The 20113-nt window shown below is 39.5% G+C and overlaps 1 protein-coding gene and 1 long non-coding RNA gene across 2 annotated transcripts; both read left to right on the forward strand.

Moving 5' to 3' along the window:
* Window positions 1-6697: 6697 nt before the first annotated feature.
* On the forward strand, window positions 6698-11163 carry LOC147611995 (uncharacterized). Its single transcript, XM_086783851.1, has 7 exons — window positions 6698-6951; window positions 9169-9230; window positions 9329-9402; window positions 9588-9682; window positions 10299-10376; window positions 10523-10619; window positions 10969-11163. Exons 1-7 carry the CDS (start codon window positions 6838-6840, stop codon window positions 11016-11018), a joined length of 570 nt encoding a protein of 189 aa, XP_086639977.1. The 5' UTR covers window positions 6698-6837; the 3' UTR covers window positions 11019-11163.
* Window positions 11164-13005: 1842 nt separating this feature from the next.
* LOC147611996 (uncharacterized) lies at window positions 13006-19131 on the forward strand. Its single transcript, XR_015263697.1, has 3 exons — window positions 13006-15394; window positions 18328-18514; window positions 18908-19131. It is a non-coding gene; the product is annotated as an uncharacterized LOC147611996 (long non-coding RNA).
* The last annotated feature ends 982 nt before the right edge of the window (window positions 19132-20113 follow it).

The raw sequence follows: 20113 nt of genomic DNA on the forward strand, positions 1-20113 counted from the left end.
TACACCAAAATATCATGTGACATTAGAGATATGGGCATATTGTTCTATGGTCTAAAGACCTTAACTAGCATAAGGTTTCTGGGTAGCATGATCACACCTCCAAGATAACCATAGTTTGTGTGGAAGGGATCTTACGTTGCACTCCAATTTAGGCAATGGGTGCCCTAGCCTATTTATAGATTGCCATCTAACAAATATTTATAGATTGCCATCTAACAAATATTTACAAGTCTTTCTCCACTCTCTACATTGTCATTATGTTGAGCATCATGTGTGCTTAACCCTAATCATTGTTGATTAATCATGTGTGCTTAACCCTAATCACTCTTCAACTCCATACATCATGCTTAATCCTCTTTATTATGATCTTACTTAAGACACCATGAAATCTAACATGGTATCAAAACCTTGTTCTTCATTGCTAAACCTCTACCTAATCATTTCTTAGCACATCCCATAGGTTTGATTAGTGTTTAAGTAGCAAAACCCTAATCACAAGCCTTGTGGCTTTTCTACTTCTTTACCCCTTGTTAATGGAGGAGTGATTGCCCTCCACATATAGCATCATTAGCTAAGCCATCACTTGGGCCTTCTCTACACCTCAAAGCCACAGTGGCCTTGGCCTACAACACCAATGGTGCAAAAACACAAGCGAGTAAGTTGACTTTTGCATATCATCAACATTCGCTTGTGTTTTTTGGGAAAATCAATCTGGTGTTTCAGAATTGGTCTAATTCCCTGCATCCTCAAGGGTTTTCGATGATGGAAAATCTACTGGTAGCGTCCTTTTTGCATTTGCTAGCCGGTTAGTAGCCATGCTCCAACACTATAGTGCTGAATCAACTTTTACATATCATCAATAGTTGCCTGTGTTTTTTGGGAAAATCAATCCAGCACTATAGTGCTGAATCAACTTTTACATATCATCAATAGTTGCCTATGTTTTTTGGGAAAATCAATCTAGCACTTCAAGGAAGGAGAATTGATCTAATTCCTTGCATTCCCAAGGATCCTTTTTGCATTTGGTGACCTGTAGCAACAATAGGCCTCTATAGTGCCCGTAGAGTAAGCTCTTCTAGTGTTACCGAGATTAATACTTTATTAATTGAATTAATCTGAACACATAGAGCTAACAATTTCTTGAAGGATTTCACTTTTGGTTCAGTGGAAGGGCTTCAATTTGATGCTCTAAAGGGCCTCCATTATTTGATGCTCTAATGGGCCTTCAATTTAATGCTCTAAAGGGCCTCCATTATTTGCCTCCAAAAACATTGAATTTTCCTCACTAACATGTGGATTAATGGTGGATTAATCTCTTAAGCTCTCAATTAATCAATGCTTATTAATCATGCCTTCATCATGTGAGTCATCTAATACACAATATATTAAACCAAGGAAGAAAATTAGAAAGTCCAATGCCAAATCCAAACCCCACTATTACTCTCATGCAAAGAAATTGGGGGTTTCAGAAATTTCCTTGCTACACATGCATATGTATGGAGAAGGTGGTTTTTAACGTTTTTTTTCTCTTATTGTGAGGGTTTAGACATTGCCCTTGGATTTGTTTTCCAAGCGCTAAGACCTACCCAAAGTCATGGTCAATCCCAAGGTTGAAAAATTTAAAGGTTACAACTTTCATAGTTGGCAAACAAAGATCAAGTTTATCCTAATGAGAAAGGGGTTGTGGAGCGTTCCAATGGCAAGGATAAAATCTCGGGGGGTTCACTATATGTAAATCCTCCATATCATGTGCGTTCAAGGCCTAATTTAAAACCCCCTTATCTGTAAATTTTTCATGAATAAAACACACCCTATGTCTATTCAATCTATAAATACCCTCTTTAAGTGGTACCCTTCTGTATGTAAAAAATGTGTAAAAATGGTAATTTAAAAACTCCTGTTGAACCCACGTGCTTTGCTTACATTTTTATGAGTGACCCCCCCTCCCCCCACCCCCAAGGATAAAATGCCTACCACAAGGGATAATAAGGCCACTTGGATAAGCAAATATGAGAACGCTTTGGAAATAATTGCTTTGGGCCTCAATGATACTTATATCCATCATATAGATGGGAGGGATACCTCCCATGAAGCTTGGAGCACCTTGGACACTTTATTTTAAGTTCAATCAAATAATTCTAAGGTCAGTCTTCTCATAAAGTTCTTTGAGCTAAAAATGACCCTAGGTGACTTTCTTCCGACTCATCTTAATTACAATAAAAATATTCTTACACAGATTGCAGAGGTATCAAGAAGACCATTGAGGAAGATGTAATCATAGGTGTTCTCTTGAAGAGCCTACCCCAGGAGGAGTTTAGTAACATCGTTACTACACTCATCAACTTGCCAAGTCCAAAGCTGATAGATGTGGAAGCATTATTACTTGATAAGGGCAACAAAGTCACATAGTGACAAGGGCTTATAGAAGAAGCCTTCTTCAACAAAGGGGGGTTCAAGAAGACAAAGGTACCCTTCAAGGTTTCACAGCAGAAGAAAGAGTTTCCAAAGAAGTCTTACAACTTCTGTGGAAAGTCAAATCATGAAGAGAAGGATTGCTTCTATTGAAACAAAGCATAAAAAGCGTGTCTTACAGATTCCAGCAGAAGAAAGAGTTTCCAAAGAAGTCTTACAACTTCTGTGGAAAGTCAAATCATGAAGAGAAGGACTGCTTCTATTGAAACAAAGCGTGTCTTACAGATTCCAGTGAAGAAGAAGAAGAAGAGAGTAATGAAGCAGAGGCCTTAGCTAAGGCTAATTTTATTGAGGATTGTTGGGCTTTCTAGACCACCTTACCTGTTAGGATCACTCCTCTATCTCCTAAGTGACTGGCATTGTATACCTCCATAAGTAAGACCTATGGGCATTTGAATAGTCATTATATATAGTAACTAGAGCTAGCATTAACATCATAGTAGCTACAAGTATTTTGTTGAGGGAGGGTGTTAAAATAATACACCAAAATATCATGTGACATTGGGGATATGGGGCATATGATTCTATGGTCTAAAGGCCTTGATTGGTACAAGGTTTCTGGGCATAACTACACCTCTAGGATAGCCATAATTTGTGTGGAAGGAATCTTAGGTTGCACTCCATTTAGGCAATGGGTGCTCTTTTTTATTGGATTAGGTGGATGTGATTATCTCTTAATCACTTTTATTGGATTAGGTGGATGTGATTATCTCTTAATCACTTTTATGCACAACTTATTTACAGGCTGCCATCTAATGAATATTTATAAATCTTTCTCCACTCTCTACAAATTTGTCATTATACTGAGCTCTTGATTAATCATGCATGCTTAACCCTAATCACTCTTCATCTCCATTCATCATGATTAATCCTCTTGATTAGGATCTTGCTCAATCCACCATGAAATCTAACATTAGTAAGGATAACAAGCCTCAAATTCACTATTCTCATTGTGGTACCACGTTCCAAGCTCCCTCCAACTTTGATAAACAACCTTGATGCAATTCTAGGAAGGCCTTGGTTTAGGACTATAATGGTGATTCATGCCTAGGATAAAAATTTGGTCTAACTTTAAAACCATGAGAGGGCCATCACGGTCAATCCTAATACATAGGGCACAATATATATGGCAATTTTCAACATAGCTTAAACACCACAGCTAGGACACAAAGTAGTGTAAGTAGTGATGATGAAAAAAAATTGAAGAGTGATGAGTGATGAGCACATAGACTAGATGCATGAGCAAACAATCATTGATAACTTGAGCATCTAGTACCATCATATGGATGTAGTGGACGAGGTGAAAACTATAGGGATAAAGTAGGTGAGTATGCCATGGTAGAGGGATGACTCTTCTTCATTTGATTTCACATTTTCCTTACTAGATTCTAAGCTAGCTTGGGAGCTAACTTGGGGGAGGACGTATCAAGGTAATTCTATCCGTACTAGCATCTACTGGAGAAATTTGAAGAGTTGTCATAGCCTTTTAGGCAACTACTAACACATTATTAGTTTGTGTGGATGCAGCAAACTTGACATTGAAATGAACTTAAGGTTCCCAAACTTGACATGCTCCACCCGATCCGGCTAAAGATGATGTGACCATAAATTCTATGGGAAAATGGCAAGGATTCCTAGGCATAATCCACATAGCTCTAAGTACCTAGAATTTTGGACGACAACATAAAATTTCAGTCAAGGATTTGATTTACTATAAGCAAGTAGCTCATGGTCCCTACAAAACCAACCAAAAGTATAATAAAGATACAAAAAACTACTTGATGTGATATTTTTATATGAAATTGAGTATACCAATTGGGTGTTGCCAATTGTCATAGTTCCCTTCGACTTAGAGAAGCTCAATGCATACACCAAGTGTTAAGCATACAAGCTAAGAGAGAGAACTAATAACCAAAACTCACTGAGACAAACAAATGATGGGGACTCTGAAAACTTGAAGAAGGCAAGGTAAGGCTATCTCTATTATGTACAAAAGGAAGCTCTTTTATATGCATGAGATCCTAAGATATCAACCTCTAAAAGCACAGAATTTGTGCTATATATGTGAGATAAGAAAAAACTTGCTTTTCAACACTCCCCCTCAAGCTAAAGTACATCTCATTCACACCAAGATGAGATCATAAATCTTCAAATGTATCCTTCAATAATGCCTTTATATAGATATCTACAACTTGTTTTTTTGTCTTCACAAACTTGAGACAAACTTTAAGTTCATGATGCAATCCCTTAGATGATGAAGTGATAATGTGCCTCCACACCCTTTATTCTAGCATGAAAAGTTGGATTATGATCCAACAAGATAGACCACATATAATGCAATCAGATTGTGTGGAAAGTAATAGAAAAATCATCACACAATTTTTCCAAACACATAATCTCACAAGTTTCCATGGCTATATCTCTATATTCTTATTATGTACTTGACAAAGCAATTGTGTATTGCTTCTTAGAAATCTAAGAAAATACTACACTAGAAGATCCAAAGGTGGACATAAAGTTGCAAGTAGATCTTCTATCATTGGAATTGCTTGCTCCACATCTACATAACCTTATATATCCAATGTACCATCTCTTTTGTAATGTAAGACATTCTTCTATAACAGTGGATTTCTTCTTAGAATTCTAAGAAACTATCCATTAGAAGATACAAAAGAGAACATAAAACCCTAAGTAGATCTTCTATCATCCGCATCATTTACATAACCTTAGATGTCTAAAGTAAATCTTCGATCATTGGAATTTCCTACCCATTCCGCAAGAAGACGCAAAAGAGAATATAAAACCCGAAGTAGATCTTCTATCATCCGCATCATTTACATAACCTTGGATATCCAAAGTAAAGCTAATGTAGCATCTCTTTTGTAGTGTAAGCCTACCTTTGACATACCCTAAGATCCTTCTCACAGTATCCATATGTCACTTTCTTAGACTATGCATAAATGGAAGCCTTTCTTGCTTACCAAATTGGCATGCCTCACATACATATGACAAAGCTCATAAACTTTGAAGTGTGAGCCAAGTTGATCACAACTTCACCAATAGAGCCAAGTTGATCTCACTGTAAAATCTTTGATAAACTTTGATTTTCAAGATGTAACATACTTCCCTTTTGACATCATAAAGCTCCTACATTAATTGCAATTTCCTTGCCTTTGTGCTAGTTTCATAAATACTAGCCAAAACATTCCATGCTTCCATTGGCATATCTATAACTTGAATATAACCAATCATCGAGTTGCGGTTCGGGCAAACTGGGGCAGCACAAAATTTAACAACCTCGATGTTGTTTTTCATCCACTATGATAAACGATGGCCTAGCTTCACCTGTATTAAGCTCTCAAACCTCCCTTTAGTAGAAAATTCCACGATAGATAATTATGCTAGTCCTTTTTTTGCAATAGAGAGGTGGGACATGATCTCTGATGCCATCGGGTCGAGTACGAGAAACTTGAGAAATCTCTACCACCCATGAACATTTACTTGCTAAGTGCCCCCCCAAATATGGGTGCCAAATTCTTTTCATTAATTAATTAATTAGTGAGTGCTCGAACCTTTGATTAAGGTCTTTTTTTTATAACGTTCTTGCATAAAGTGACTTCCATGCAGGCTATAAAAGCCTAGTGCGTCCCATTTTTAGACTGGGCACACTAGCCCCAGAGCGATCGAGCAAAGAGAGAGAGAGGGAATGTGATGAAAGAGAGAGATAATTTATGCGTGCTTGTGATTTGATCTGAGAGCAGAGAGAGATAACTTATGTGTTACGTTTTGAACCTCTGCGTAAGAGAGAAAGGGAGAGAGAGGAAGACATATCGTGCTAAGGAATCCAAGTTTTTTTTTTGCGATGAGAGAGAGGATGAACATTTTTAATTTAAAAAAATCCATCTTTTTTTTTTGCTGTGCGTGTGTTCGATGTAGTCTACATCTGTAAAAACGAGAGAAGAAAACCTTAGGGCCACAATAATTAAATTAATTATTGTTAGCACTAGCGTGAATGGCATTATTGTTAGCAATATACACACACACACACACACACACAAAAATGATCCAAAGTCTCGATAAAGGGTTTTACATTTTTTGAGGCCGAGCCTTAAGGATACAATTTTGAGGCTGAGCCTTAAGGTACTAGTGGCAGCAAGGGTTTAAGTCCCCACCGAGCACTCACTGTCTGCCACACGTTTACTATTCCTTGTATTCGCGACCCATTTAACCCCATTTCTATGCACCTTGCGAAGCTTTTTCTCTGTGAATTCTAGGGCAAAATTCTCTGCATTCAAGCTTGTGGGTGCGCGACTTGAGGGCCTATTGTCAAGCTGAAGGAAACCCAATCAATCCTTCTCGCGCACGATGATCAAAGCACGCGAGAACGACTTGAATCGAGCAGCCCTGCAGCAGTCCCTTCAGTTCTGGCGCGGGGAGCCCCAACCTTCACCGTCGCGTTCGCCTTCTTCAACATCATCTGTAAGTCTCTCTCTATCTCTCCCTCTCGCTCACTGTGTGTGTGTGTGTGTGTGTGTGTGTGTACATTGCTACAGAATTTGATTCATCAGAAATCAATGTGCAAGAAAGAAATACATAATTCAAAGCTTCATCAGAAATTCTGAAACATGGGGTCCTAGTACAGTTTAATTCCAAATCTTCACAACCAGTAGGCATCCACACGTATAAGCTAAATTCTTTAACAGTGCTAATAAACCCAATGCATTGCTAGAATCTGGAAATTTGCACTGCCCCACACACACACACACACAAGAACCTTAGGGTAGGGGAAGACTACCCACAATTTTGAGAGAGAGAGAGAGAGAGAGAGAGAGAGAGATTTATCAACATGCTAAAGGGAAAAGTGATCCATAAGACCATGAGGTCTTAAAACTCCAAAAACCCTCTTGATCAACTTGTGAGGCTGTGTTTTCAGGTGGAATATCTGTTACCACAAGTGAAGGCTTGACAGATTTTGGCCTTCAAAAACCCTTAAGGAGGGCTTGTCCATCACAGAACGTTACCCATTTGTCTTCTTTGTGAACTGCCTAGACCCTTCTGCTAACCATGGTTTTGTGCCCATGAGTTTGTTTCACTGCTTAAGAACTTCAATCTTGTTAGCTTTTGTTTTGTAAATGATCAAAGCATTATTACCTCTTTGTTCAAGCCTTGCTGTAGCTGTCATGTTCCACTCAATTGTTGATGTGGCCTTCGCTACACTATCCTCGTCCTCCTTGTATCATCCATCCGGTAATCCTCCTACTAGTAATTCTCAGGTAGTTTTCTCTCACTCCACTTACTCCATTGTGGTGCTGCTCTGCTGCGTTGAGCACTGCACCTCTGTTCCTACCTTTGCTACTACCACACGGCCTTTCTGCTAGCAGTAGGGATCATGTGTGCAAGAGCTGCCACTGAGCTGAATGGGTCAGGCTTGGGTAGGAAATTGTCTATGCTGTGGGCACAAGCCAACGTTAAGCAGCACTAGGGTGTCAAGGTTGAGGTGTAATACAGGCGAGAGGTGTTCAGCTAACTGCCACTGCCCACGTGACATATGTGTATTGAACTGACTTGCTGAGCAGCACTAGGGTGCCAAGGTTGAGGTGTAATACAGGCGAGAGGTGTTCAGCTAACTGCCACTGCCCACGTGACAGATGTGTATTGAACTGAGTTGCTGCTTCTGCTGGGGATTGACATGGGATGTTGAATTTCATTGTGTAGATAGAGAGAGAGAAGGGGGAGAGATAGATGGGAATAGGGGTTTCACACCTGTCACCATGCTGAGCGGGGAACAGGCCCTGTCCCCTCTTCAGGAATTTATTTCAGGAACAATCCACGGGCTTTTTCAAGTCAGGACGAATACACAAATGAATACAATATCAAACAAAAGTGTCGACGTCGAGATCGGGCCGAGTCGATGTCGAGGCACAAGATAAGTGATGCCGAGCTCACCACGAGGATGACCCACAAGAGACTTACACTGGGCTGGTACCAAAATCCAATGAATCGAACTGATGTTCCCAAATTTCCACAAGGCTCTTTGCACTCAATCCGGACAAAAGCAATCCCAAGGGGTGGTTCACACCAAGGTGGTAAATATATATATAGTTTCACACGGCAACCCCTCCTTCTGACAGCGTCAATGACTAAAATGCTGGAGCTGATGGCTTAGTGCTGGTGCTGGCGGCGGCTGAGATTCTGTTCAGCAGAACCACCTACACCTGCAGCAGCGCTGCCTCTGCCCACAGCTGCGCCGCCTCCTTGCCTATCGTCTGGCTGTGCTACCTCACCCATCTCTGCTCTGTGAACAGCCTGCAGTGCTCTGCCCAGCAGCACCTCCTGCATAATGCCGCTTCTGCCCTCTTTGTTGCCCTGAAGAGCCTGCGCCGTTTCAGTCTGCAGCGCCCCTTTTAAGTATAGGAGCCGCCTCTGCCCCGTGTACGGCCTGAGCACTGTTCCCCGCACAATGTGGTGTACTGTGCAAGATCCGTATTCCCTTCTCTCCTCCCCTCTCTCTCTATAACTTTATCTCTTGGACACATGGTTGAGTCTGTCACTGCACGCCCGGCTGGGCCTACACATTGACCCTAGGCTGTGGATATTTTCCCCCCCAAGGTGGGCATTGCGTCTGGACTAGAGAGAGAGAGAGATACGTGTGGACTCCATATATATAGCTGACATCTACTTTGCCTTCTTTCACAGGGTTCAGCTGTTTCAGAGCCCTCTAAAGCTACAAAGCAAACAGCCATGGAGTTGGATACCAAGTAAGATAGCGGGCAACATTTTTTACTTTGTCGGTATGCTGATGCCACACTACCTTAATCAGGTTATTTATATTTAATACATTATTTGAGCTACACAGGCCCCACCCTTGGCGTTATGTGAGATGGAGAAAAGCCCATGAAAAGCTTCTACAACCAGTCAAAGAAAAGAAAGGCATGTTTGGAATCTCAAAATCTCAGCCCTCCATTTGTTATAATCTAAGTCCTTCACATGTAATTAATCTCCACCTTAATGTGGCATTGATCTTGGCCCTCCTCTTTTCATACATCCTAAATTTATGCTGTGGATGTCTTTTGAGAATGTATCTTCACAATGGTGTCTATGTCCGTGTGGAACAGAGGCTAGAGGAAACTTTTACCATAAAGTGCTACCTGATGAGGACTTGTTTGAAGTTGCCGACAAATATGCAACATATCCAGAAGTTCTGATGGAGGTAGCCTTCATCTTCAATTTTGCGTTTTGATAAGCATACCTGGCTTCCTCCACAGTAGAAATTATCCTTTATATGCCATGAAATCTGTGCATCCAGTGCCCTGTTGACGTCTAGGATGGTTTTGTATCCAACCTCAGGGTAGAGGGGCCAGTAAAACAAGGCAATCGGAATCCTGACATCTCACCCTCACATTGTCTCACCCACACTCTCAAAATTTCAAGCTTCCACTCCAGTAATGTTGCATTTTTGCAGCTGTGTTGCAACATCATCATCAAAAACCCATCACATTATTGGCTCTTTGCTGCTGCAAAATTACCCCCGTGGTGTGACTTTATGGGGTCACTGGGTTTTAGTAGTTCCAATTATTTTTAGATTTTGACTTTTCAAATTTACATTCTAGCCATCTTGCAAAAACACGCACAGCAAAAAAAGAAATAATTTGTCAAGAGTACGTAGATGTCACTAAGTTGGCCCCCCACCCTAGTAGAAATTGATCCCTTATGTCATGAAAACATTTGCATCCAGTGACAGTCAGGTATGATGTATCTTTCTTATGTTGCCTCATACAAGCAGCCACTTCATCCTATAACTATGGTGTGTATGCGCTTGCTTCCAGGCCAACAGCATACTTAATCCAGTTAACATTGCTACTGGGCAGGTCCTATGGATACCGCGTACGCATCCGATTCAATGGGTATGTGATATGTGTAAAATCAAGTTTATGGATGCTTGTTGTGTCATGGGTGCATGGTATCCTATGAGCTCATGATGGCAAATGCTGTCCAAATTAAGGATGAATCATAGTTTCACACCTGATTTTGTATTGACCATCTGTTTCAGGGAAATACACTATGGTCACTTTCGCGGAAGTATGGTGTTCCAATTCGCACTATCCAGAATGCAAATGGAATTGCAAATCCGGACCTGATATATGCTGGTAAACATGAAATTTGACCAGCTGGCTGCTGTTTGATGTGTTTGTCATTAAACCGGTTGTGGATTGTTATTGCACTTAATACAGCTTTTGTTGCGAGCACGCTGCAAAGTGCTGTGGGCAAAACCCATCGAGTGGGTTTGTGTGTAGTGTTACATGTGGCCTGGCATTTAGATAATCATGCCACATGCCTTGTGGGTTGGGCACAACAAGCTTATGAATAAGTGTTACTCCTCCGTCTCCACTTGGTACCATGTTGGAGCAGCCCAGGGCCAGACATTGCTGGGTTGCCTGTGGTGTCGTTTTCACACAGCATTCCTCTCTTGACATCAGTAATTTTGTCTCTTGGCAGGTGACATTCTGGTCGTTCCTGAAGAACCTGACAACAGGAATGCTTGGTAATTTTCACGTATAGAGCACTACTGTACATGGCCTATGATGGGTGTTTTGCATCTCTGTCTCTTTTCAAAAAGCATTGTAGCAAAATTATGTACAGTTAAGAGGTTCCTAGAAAACCTTCTTGTAATGAATTTTGTTACATGTATCACAGAATGGGATGAGCATGTCCATCAACCACTATGTGTAGTGGAAGTGCCCCATGAGATCATAAGTGGAACGCTAACTTGCACACACCAGTCGATTCAAATGAATGTATTTGTTCACTTTGTCAACCCTACCTCAATGCTAATGAACAAATCCGTAGTATATCATATACTTGGATTTAGAGGTGTCTAAGGCTATCAAAGCTGGTAGGAGAATAGTAATACAAAGGTCTCTACACATCTTATGGGTCCCCACATAGTTGTCAGGTATGATACCGTACGGTTCGTATGATACGATACCGTACGGTTCGTATGATACGACACCGTACGGGAAAATATGGTACAATATAAATTTTTTTCTTATCGTACGATAAAATACGGTGTTTTAAAAAAATACTTATAAACTTAGGTATTTCCAAGTCCAGATATGGAGTATTTTAGAAAGGAGGGAAGCATCATAGTACAGAGGAAGCTCAAACAGCCATAGATAAGCAAAAAAAAGACCATTACCTACCAAAAATAATAATTTTTTTGGGAAAAATTTTATTTTTGAAAAAAAAAATTCTCTAAAAAAATCTGTACGAGTATGTACGGTATTGTGTCGTACGGTATTCTGTATGATAAGTCGTCGTACGTCATACAAAAACAACCTTGGGTCCCGTGCACAGAGAGAATGTGCAGGTTGTAGCTAGGCAATCTAGCATGTCCATTGCTTGCCCTTTACCAACATGCATGCTTGTATCTACAAGAGCGTTGTCTACTTCTTAGATCTCCACTGAAGGAGGTTGATTTGGGAAAATTACCATATCTCCATGGAAAGAGGTGGAGGCTCGACCATGATCTTAGTTGTTTGGTTGATTAGGTTGGTAGTGGGTTATGCAGAGTGTGAAAATGACCCTCTAAAAATGGTGGAAAACCTTCACTTGGCAAAAGTGAAGGTTCTTGAGTATTCTAAAAATTTACAAGTTCAATAACTAAAAATCTCAAGTGCAAAAGTGGAAGATTGGGTTATGCAATATGTGAAAATGACCCTCTAAAAATGGTGGAAAACCTTCACTTGGCAAAAGTGAAGGTTCTTGAGTATTCTAAAAATTTACAAGTTCAATAACTAAAAATCTCAAGTGCAAAAGTGGAAGATACTTTTCAAAATGTAAAGGTGTAGAATGCAATAAGGCTGGTTTATTTTCTCATTGCTACATAGGTTTATGGGTCCTTAAAGCATCTAGAATGTTGCTTCATACATTCATATGTACCATACCTAGATACCTATCTACATACATGCGCACTCGTACTACATAATACATATGCACACACACCTATGTACGCTCTCTCTCACACACACACAATTTTTTGAGATTCTAATAGGCTTAGCTTGACGATGCATTGCATTCTTGAATTTATGATTCCATTTTCTTCTTGTGTATGTCTCATTGTATCGAAGAGCTCATGTCGTGGGCACCATGTTTCTGTAAAAGTTTTGGCATAGTTAGGAGATAATCGAAAATAAAGCCAATGCACGAGAAAATCACTATTGAGTTGTCCACCTCTAGATTGCTATATTCAAAAAAGAACTTCCTAGTGCACTGCTCCTTGCTCCATATAAGTGAGGCCATACAAGTTGAATCTAAATATAAGTGAGGCCATACAAGAATCTAAAGGGCTTTGACTTTAGAAGTTAGGCATGGGGGTTCAATAGCACCCCCCCCTTGCGTTCTCTTCACCTTTTTCTCCCAACCTCTCGCACTCTATAAGGTGTGGAATATAAAGAAATGAACCTCCTCGCAATACCCAAAAAAAAAAAGATGAATCTTTACACCCTACCTTTTATTTGGTTGATGAGACCAAATTTGGCAACTCTTCTAATTAATGGGTCAAGGAACATGTTAAGGAGATGACACATGACATATAAATCGTTCAACATCACACAATTCTCAATACTTTGAATGGATTAAAGATTTTGCTCTAGCTTATCCCAAGGAAAGTGCTTGATGGCTCATTATAGTTCATGTCAAAGAACCTTCATAGGATAGCGAAAACCACTTATCTTGGATTGTGGAAGTTCCAATAGGAGAGACAAAAGGGAGGGGTGTCCATTTCTCTTCCTTTCTCTACTCTCAATCTTCCATGACAACCCTTCTTACGGTAATTCTTAAGCTAGCAAGCTTGAACCATCCTCCACTCTACTCTACCTCAATCACTCTCTCACTCAAGCTATCTAGCATGCACACTCAACACACCACAATCACTCACACAAGTATGCAAGAAGGGGAAAATGTTAACCCATTTTGGGGTTAAGAGGAGTTATCACAATAATTTTGCATCAAATAGCAAAGACACAGGCACCAAAAGAATGTATGATCAATCTATAAAACAATGATATATCCAAAAGTCTATAACTTGGACGGGCAATGGTCCGACATAATAATTATGGTAATTTCGCTTCAAGAGTCTGTGGCAATAAGCTAGAATGAATTCCCTATGAATGAAATTCATGCATGTAATATGATGTTAAGCATTGTATAAGCAATGGACCACTTATAAGTCTTGGGTGTATTCATGATCATGAATATCTACTAGTTTTTCACATTTAAAAAAACATTTGAATTTCATGTCTTTGAGCTGATTTTTTGAAGTACCTGATCATTGTAAAGACCTTGATATGATTTACATTGCCTTTGAACCACCTTTTTTGGATGTAAAAAACTCCAAATACTCGACTGTGAACTTTGATTGGTTATTCACATCAGAACTTCTCAATTTTCTTCTTTTGAGGTTATCTTGTGGTTCAAGTGATTTTTGGATAGGCTAGGTATGATATCCGTTACTTTTAGGAAGAAAAAAAAATCAGTGTGAAAAACTCGAGATACTGTCACAATTGTGAGTTTTCACTCATTTTTCACGTTGAATGAACTTTTGCATTTCCCGCTTGTGAGGTGATTTTATGATTCACCTAATCATTGTGAAGATCTAGAAATGATACCTAATGTTGTTTGAGCCAACTTTGTGGGCATGAAAGAGTTTTTCACGACGTGAATATGTGCACTGGTTTTCCACGCCAACTGATTTTCTGAATATCATGCTTTGGAGTGTCCTTGATTTTTCCCCTCACTTGTGTGAAGTTATTCATGATCCTTTTTTAGTGACTCTATTGGGCGTGAAAAACCTGAGATACTCACGGTATGACTATATGAGGAAAACCTGAGATACTCACTGTGTGACTATATAGGAAAAATCACTGTGAATATTCCTACCTATTTTGTGACTATATATGAGAAAAACCAGAGATACTCACAGTGTGACTATATAATAAAAATCACCGTGAACATTCCTACCTATTTTGTGACTATATGAGAAAAACCCGAGATACTCACAGTGTGACTATATAAGAAAAATCACCGTGAACATTCCTTCCTATTTTGTTCATCTTGCCTTTCATGAGTGTTGGTGCCCTTCCTTATGCCTGTTGCTAAGCCTCAAGGACCTCTGGCAATGACTCCCAAAGTAGATTGGAAAATAGTTTGAATTGTGTGAGTGAGCATTCTGTTGATTCTGTCGTGGGGTGGCTAGAGCAATTGTTAAAGCTAAAGCTTTGTCTAGTAGCTCGTTAGATGAAGCTCAAGCTTTGTCCGGTAGCTCGCCAGATGTTGATACATCTGGTGATGTGACTTGGTGCATCCCCTTATTACTCATAATACAAGTAGGTTCTTATGGCTTCACCATTTTTAGGAGAGGGTTCTTGTGGTCTAGTTGTTCTTTCTCACACCATTCCAGAAGGCGTGGGTGTGCTTCTAACACAAAGGTTGGTGGCAAGGCTATTCTTTTTTCATGGCCTTGGGCACCCAAATGGTGGAATTACCATTATAATACCCTTGAGCAATGAGTAGGCATGTAGGCACTCATTTGTGATGGAAGAGAGGGTTGGTGCCCTCATTGACAAAGATGATGAGGATGGTGACATTGCATCAGAGTACAACGATAGCGATTCCGAGAATGACATTTAGCCCATTGAGACAACACCAAAAAATGAGGAAGCGGATCATGCTACAACACAGGTAAGCCACTCTTGTAATCGTATAATTGATTACTTTCATTAATAAATAGTTGGACTACTAACTTACAATATTTGGTTATGGGTGCAGATAAGCGTGGCTAAAGGTAAAGTGCCAAATATACCATTACCCCAAAATAATCCACCTACTCTTGGTGTTTTGACATCAATCCAAATGAATTTGCTAGGTATGATCTTAATAAATAATAACGACTATGTAATATATATGTGAAATGAATGTGCTTAAAAAATGTATGCTTTGTAGGAGTGTCTCATGGTACGATAAGTACATTGTCTTGTGGTACAACAAATATACTACATGCACCTATAACTATTGGTTAGTATGGATTTGTGCCTTTATTGCATTACTTTAAAATCTGTGTTGGAATTAGGGTTGCAGGAATGCACACTCAACTTCAAGAAGATGAGGAAGCTTGAGCAACCCTAATTCCAACAATTGGTATCAGAGCAGGCTTCCTCCTTCCGGGCAGCATCACTGGCACCTGCCGCTTCATCTCCTCCGATTGCGACGAGGTTTCACGAGCGTCTGCAGGTTAGTATATGCCGTGGGAAAGCCCTCCGTTTCAGAATTTTGATCTGAAGTCATTTCGCCCTCCGTTTTTGCATTCCAAGTACTGCGCAGGCAAAATCGTCCTGCTGTGCAGATTTTCTGTCAAGATTAAAATCTGCAGGACAGGTGCCCATTCGTCTGTTTTGGGCTGTGCTACATAGCACAGGTCGATTTTATACAGGTTTACCTCTTACAGATAGCATTTACATCTAGTAGTACAGTCATTGGCCATGGCTGACAACAATGATGTATTCCGCATGTTGGCTGCTGAGGATAAGTTGGATGGCACCAACTATCCATTGTGGGCATATATGATGCGACATGTATTGGTAGCAAAGGGGTTATGGAACATTGTGCAGGGTATTGATGCACGTCCTATTGTGGCTGGGAATGCTGCAAACACATCAGAAACAGGTACTGTTGATGATGGTGCAGGCACAAGTGCTGTAGCAGCTGTTCGAGAACCACCACTTTCAGCAGAGCAGATTCGTTGGGATGGTAGAGATGCGCAGGCTCATGCCTTGATTGCGCTGTCTGTCAAACGTACCATTATCCCACATATTCGCTCCTGCAGGACTTCTAAGGATGCTTGGGATGTACTTGCCACATTGTATCAGGCAAGAAATGAGGCTCGTGTTGCTTACCTCCGAAAACAGTTGGAGAGTGAGCATATGAACGAAGGTGATTCTATGGATAGCTTTTTGACAAAGATCAAGGATTTCAAAGAGCAACTCATTTCTGCAGATGAAATCCTGTCAGACAGTTCACTTGTGCAGACTGTTTTGAATGGTCTACCAGATTCTTATCAGGGTTTTGCTTCCACTCTTCGCTTGATGATGAAAGGCAATCCCAATGCCTTATCATTTGAGGAGTTAGTTTCTGTTTTGCTGCAAGAAGACCAGTCAAGGCAAAACAGGAATATTATGCGTGTCGCAGATCAAGCTTTCGTTGCTAGTCAGAGAAGCGGGAAAGGTAAAGCTGGCTTTTCTTTTAGTAAGCAGAAATCTGCAAATGCTGCGCAACCAAAGAAGGAAGACAAAGATGAGAAGAAGGGTGAAAAACAGAAGACATTTTGCAAGTACTGTAAGGGAAATGATCATGTCATCAAAGCGTGTCCTAAGCTGGCTGCGAAAGAGGCTAAGAAGAAAGAGGCTGGTATGGCTGTTGCAGATGCCTCTCCTTCTAACAATGAATCTGCTAATGTTGTGCAAGATACAGAATGGGCATTCAATGCGCAGTGCAGTTATGACCCATCTTTGCATGACACATGTATGTCTGCCGTAGATTCAGATGTATGGTACTTTGACAGTGGTGCCACTAAGCATATCACCTCGCAGCGCAGTTTATTCACTTTCCTTGAGTCTGCTCCCACAGGGAATACTGTCACTTGTGCCAATAACTCCTCTTATCCCGTTAAAGGAGTTGGACAGATTGTGCTGAATGTTGCAAATTGCAACACCTTTACACTTTTTGATGCATTGTATGTGCCAGGGATCAAAAAGAATCTGCTGTCAGTCTCCGCATTTGCCAAAACAGGTTTGGTTGTAAAATTTGTGGATGACAGATGTACTGTTCATGATCTCTCTTGTGGTGACATCATTGTAGCATCTGGTTCACTATGTCGAGGGCTGTATAAGCTCAATATGGATGGCAAATGTGTAGAGGATTCAGCATGTGCTATTATGGATACGCAGGCTATTTCAAATGCAAAACTGTGGCATGCACGTTTTGGTCATCTGAATTTTGCAAGTTTGCTGCGCCTGCAGAAATCTGAAATGGTGTCTTCTTCCCGTGCATTGTATATACGCCCATTATCTTCTAGGGCTTGTCATCTTTCATTTTTGGCACTCATAATACACTACTGTGTTGTGCTCAAGCTTCCTCATCTTCTTGAAGTTGAGTGTGCATTCCTGCAACCCTAATTCCAACAATCTGTAAGATGATTTTTTTTTTTTACTAATAAAAATATGTGCTACACATTAGTCCTTGTTGTTGTTCCAAGTATATTGTAACATCAAAGTGCAAGTTCCTCTATTGTTGTAGGAACACAAGCATACTAATCAATTGTACATCACATGTATAATGACATGTAATGTTTGTCTTTTATATCGTTCTTAACAAAATTTTATCAACATGGTGTAGCAAATACTTTACAAAGGTAAGAGCATTTATAGGGGATCCTATGAAGATAGAACATGGTGTAGCAAATACTTTACAAAGGTAAGAGCATTTATAGGGGATCCTATGAAGATAGAACATGCAATTCAAAACTAAGAGAGTCTAGAGGAGCTAGCACGTCTTCAAGAAATGTTACATTGTGAAAGAGGCAAATCAAACTTTCAATATTAAAGGTATCAATAAGAATAGGATGTGATTGCATTATAGTGAGGTTTTCCACAACAGGTTCCATTTATGGTTTCCCCGATGATGTAATCCCACCATGGAATCTCTATATATGTGAGTGATTAAGAGGAATCAACAATAAAACCTTATGTGTTACTGTGTAAGCTAAGGCATAAAGTCTCATGTTTTCACGTCAATGTTACGTAGATGGAGACGAGCCTTTATTGCTCAAGATTTGTGAGACCATCCTTGACAACAATTAGCTCCCTTATTGTCATTGATATAGTGTATCAAGTGAACCATGATATGCAAGGCCGAGAAATATGGCTTCGTATTGGACACCCTATTATATCTTCAGTGTACAACAACGATTGGAAAAGCTTTTGGACATGAGGTGAGTAACACTAATCATAGAGGTAATTATGATTCTCATAAAAGGTTACCATTGAGCAACACTTTCTATTACAATAAATCTTTTAATACTTTTACAATAAACCTTTTATGATTCTCATAAAAGGTTACCATTGAGCAACACTTTCTATTACAATAAATCTTTTAATACTTTTGTATAGACGCATACCCTCATCGCTGCTACCTTCTTGAGCATAGTTAAAACAAACCATGCACAACCATTTTCACCTAATTATATCATTGATCCTTGCTCCACTATGCACTAGGGAAGATGCCAAGATGGGACTACATGGTGAGCTAAGGCATAAACATATGAGTACTCCAAATTATGGGTGTTATACATTATGTGGAATTTAGAGAAATGTTTTTTTTGTAGGTGGATGTCAACATGGAAAAGAGTTTTGGGATAGCCTCTTGAAGCACCATGGAAAAGAAGGGCAAGTGATTGTAGAGCTTTATGCAGGATGTGGAGATTGTACTATGGTAGCCCGCAAATTAAGAATGAACATATTTGGAAGAGGAGGTTGTGAAGGCTATCTTGACGAACATGTCATTCTAGTTCAATGAACATATTTGTTTACAAATATTCAAGTGATTGGATTTAACAATTGTTTGTGTTTATTTCATGATCTTATTTTACATATGAATATATATATATATATATATATATATATATATATATATATATATATATATATATATATAGAGAGAGAGAGAGAGAGAGAGAGAGAGAGATGCGTGATGGGGTTTAAAATAAAATAAGAATGAGAGTTTAAACAATGTTTATGCTCAACATGTCAAATAAACTAATAAAGTAATGACATTGTGTGTATTGTGTAGATGAATAAGGAAGTGTTAGGTTTGTAGACTCAAAGGACTTGTAGGGGATAATTGAATTATAGGTTAAATGAAGTTATGTGTACTGTAAATAAATGAATGATAAGTTTGTAGACTCAAATGATCAGGAGGACAAGAGAGAGAGAACATAAAGAGCAAGAGAGACACAAGAGGTGACATGGAAGTTCTTCTCATTGTGGTTATTTCTACCTTAAATTTTACACGGGTTCTTCTTGTAACAATCCTTCTCTACATGGTTATTTCTACCACAAATAGAATATTTTTTACCTAAGAACTTCTTTGTGAAGAAGGAGCTATCCCCTTCGGCTTTATTCTTCATCTTCTTCTCCTCTTCCTTGAAGGAGGTTTAGGTACGTTCTTCAATGTCATGATGAGGTTTCCATCAAGGTCATATAGCATTGATTTTTCAAACCCTTTTGAGCTGCATCTTATCTTCACCATTCAATGAAAGGCCAAAGAATTTCTCTCATGAGGCAAATTTCAGTTTTTTCTGCCATGTGTGAAAGTTTTCTCCATCAAACTTCTCAATGAGTATAGGAGAAGCCATATTTAGCAAAATGATGGGAATGTCTAAACAAAGGATGGAGTCCAATGTCAATGTCTAGTCTCTTACAGATTATGCCCAAAAATAGGGTTTTTGGGATTTGGATTATAGAATATAGGGTTTTTGATGAGACTTGGAGCTTGCAAATGATTGTACTTACCAACTCAATGTAGGACATGT

Source organism: Cibotium barometz, chromosome 46, assembly GCF_041138505.1.
Source record: "Cibotium barometz isolate CiBa-2024 chromosome 46, ASM4113850v1, whole genome shotgun sequence".
Lineage (NCBI taxonomy): Eukaryota > Viridiplantae > Streptophyta > Polypodiopsida > Cyatheales > Cibotiaceae > Cibotium > Cibotium barometz.

What these genes read in the sequence shown, in the direction of transcription:
- LOC147611995 (XM_086783851.1), top strand. Translation starts at nt 6,838, where the DNA reads ATGATCAAAGCACGCGAGAACGACTTGAATCGAGCAGCCCTGCAGCAG. An exon ending in ACCAGTCAAAGAAAAGAAAG is followed by an intron (nt 9,403 to 9,587) that starts GCATGTTTGGAA and finishes CGTGTGGAACAG; the next exon opens with AGGCTAGAGGAAACTTTTAC. An exon ending in ATCCAGAAGTTCTGATGGAG is followed by an intron (nt 9,683 to 10,298) that starts GTAGCCTTCATC and finishes GCTTGCTTCCAG; the next exon opens with GCCAACAGCATACTTAATCC.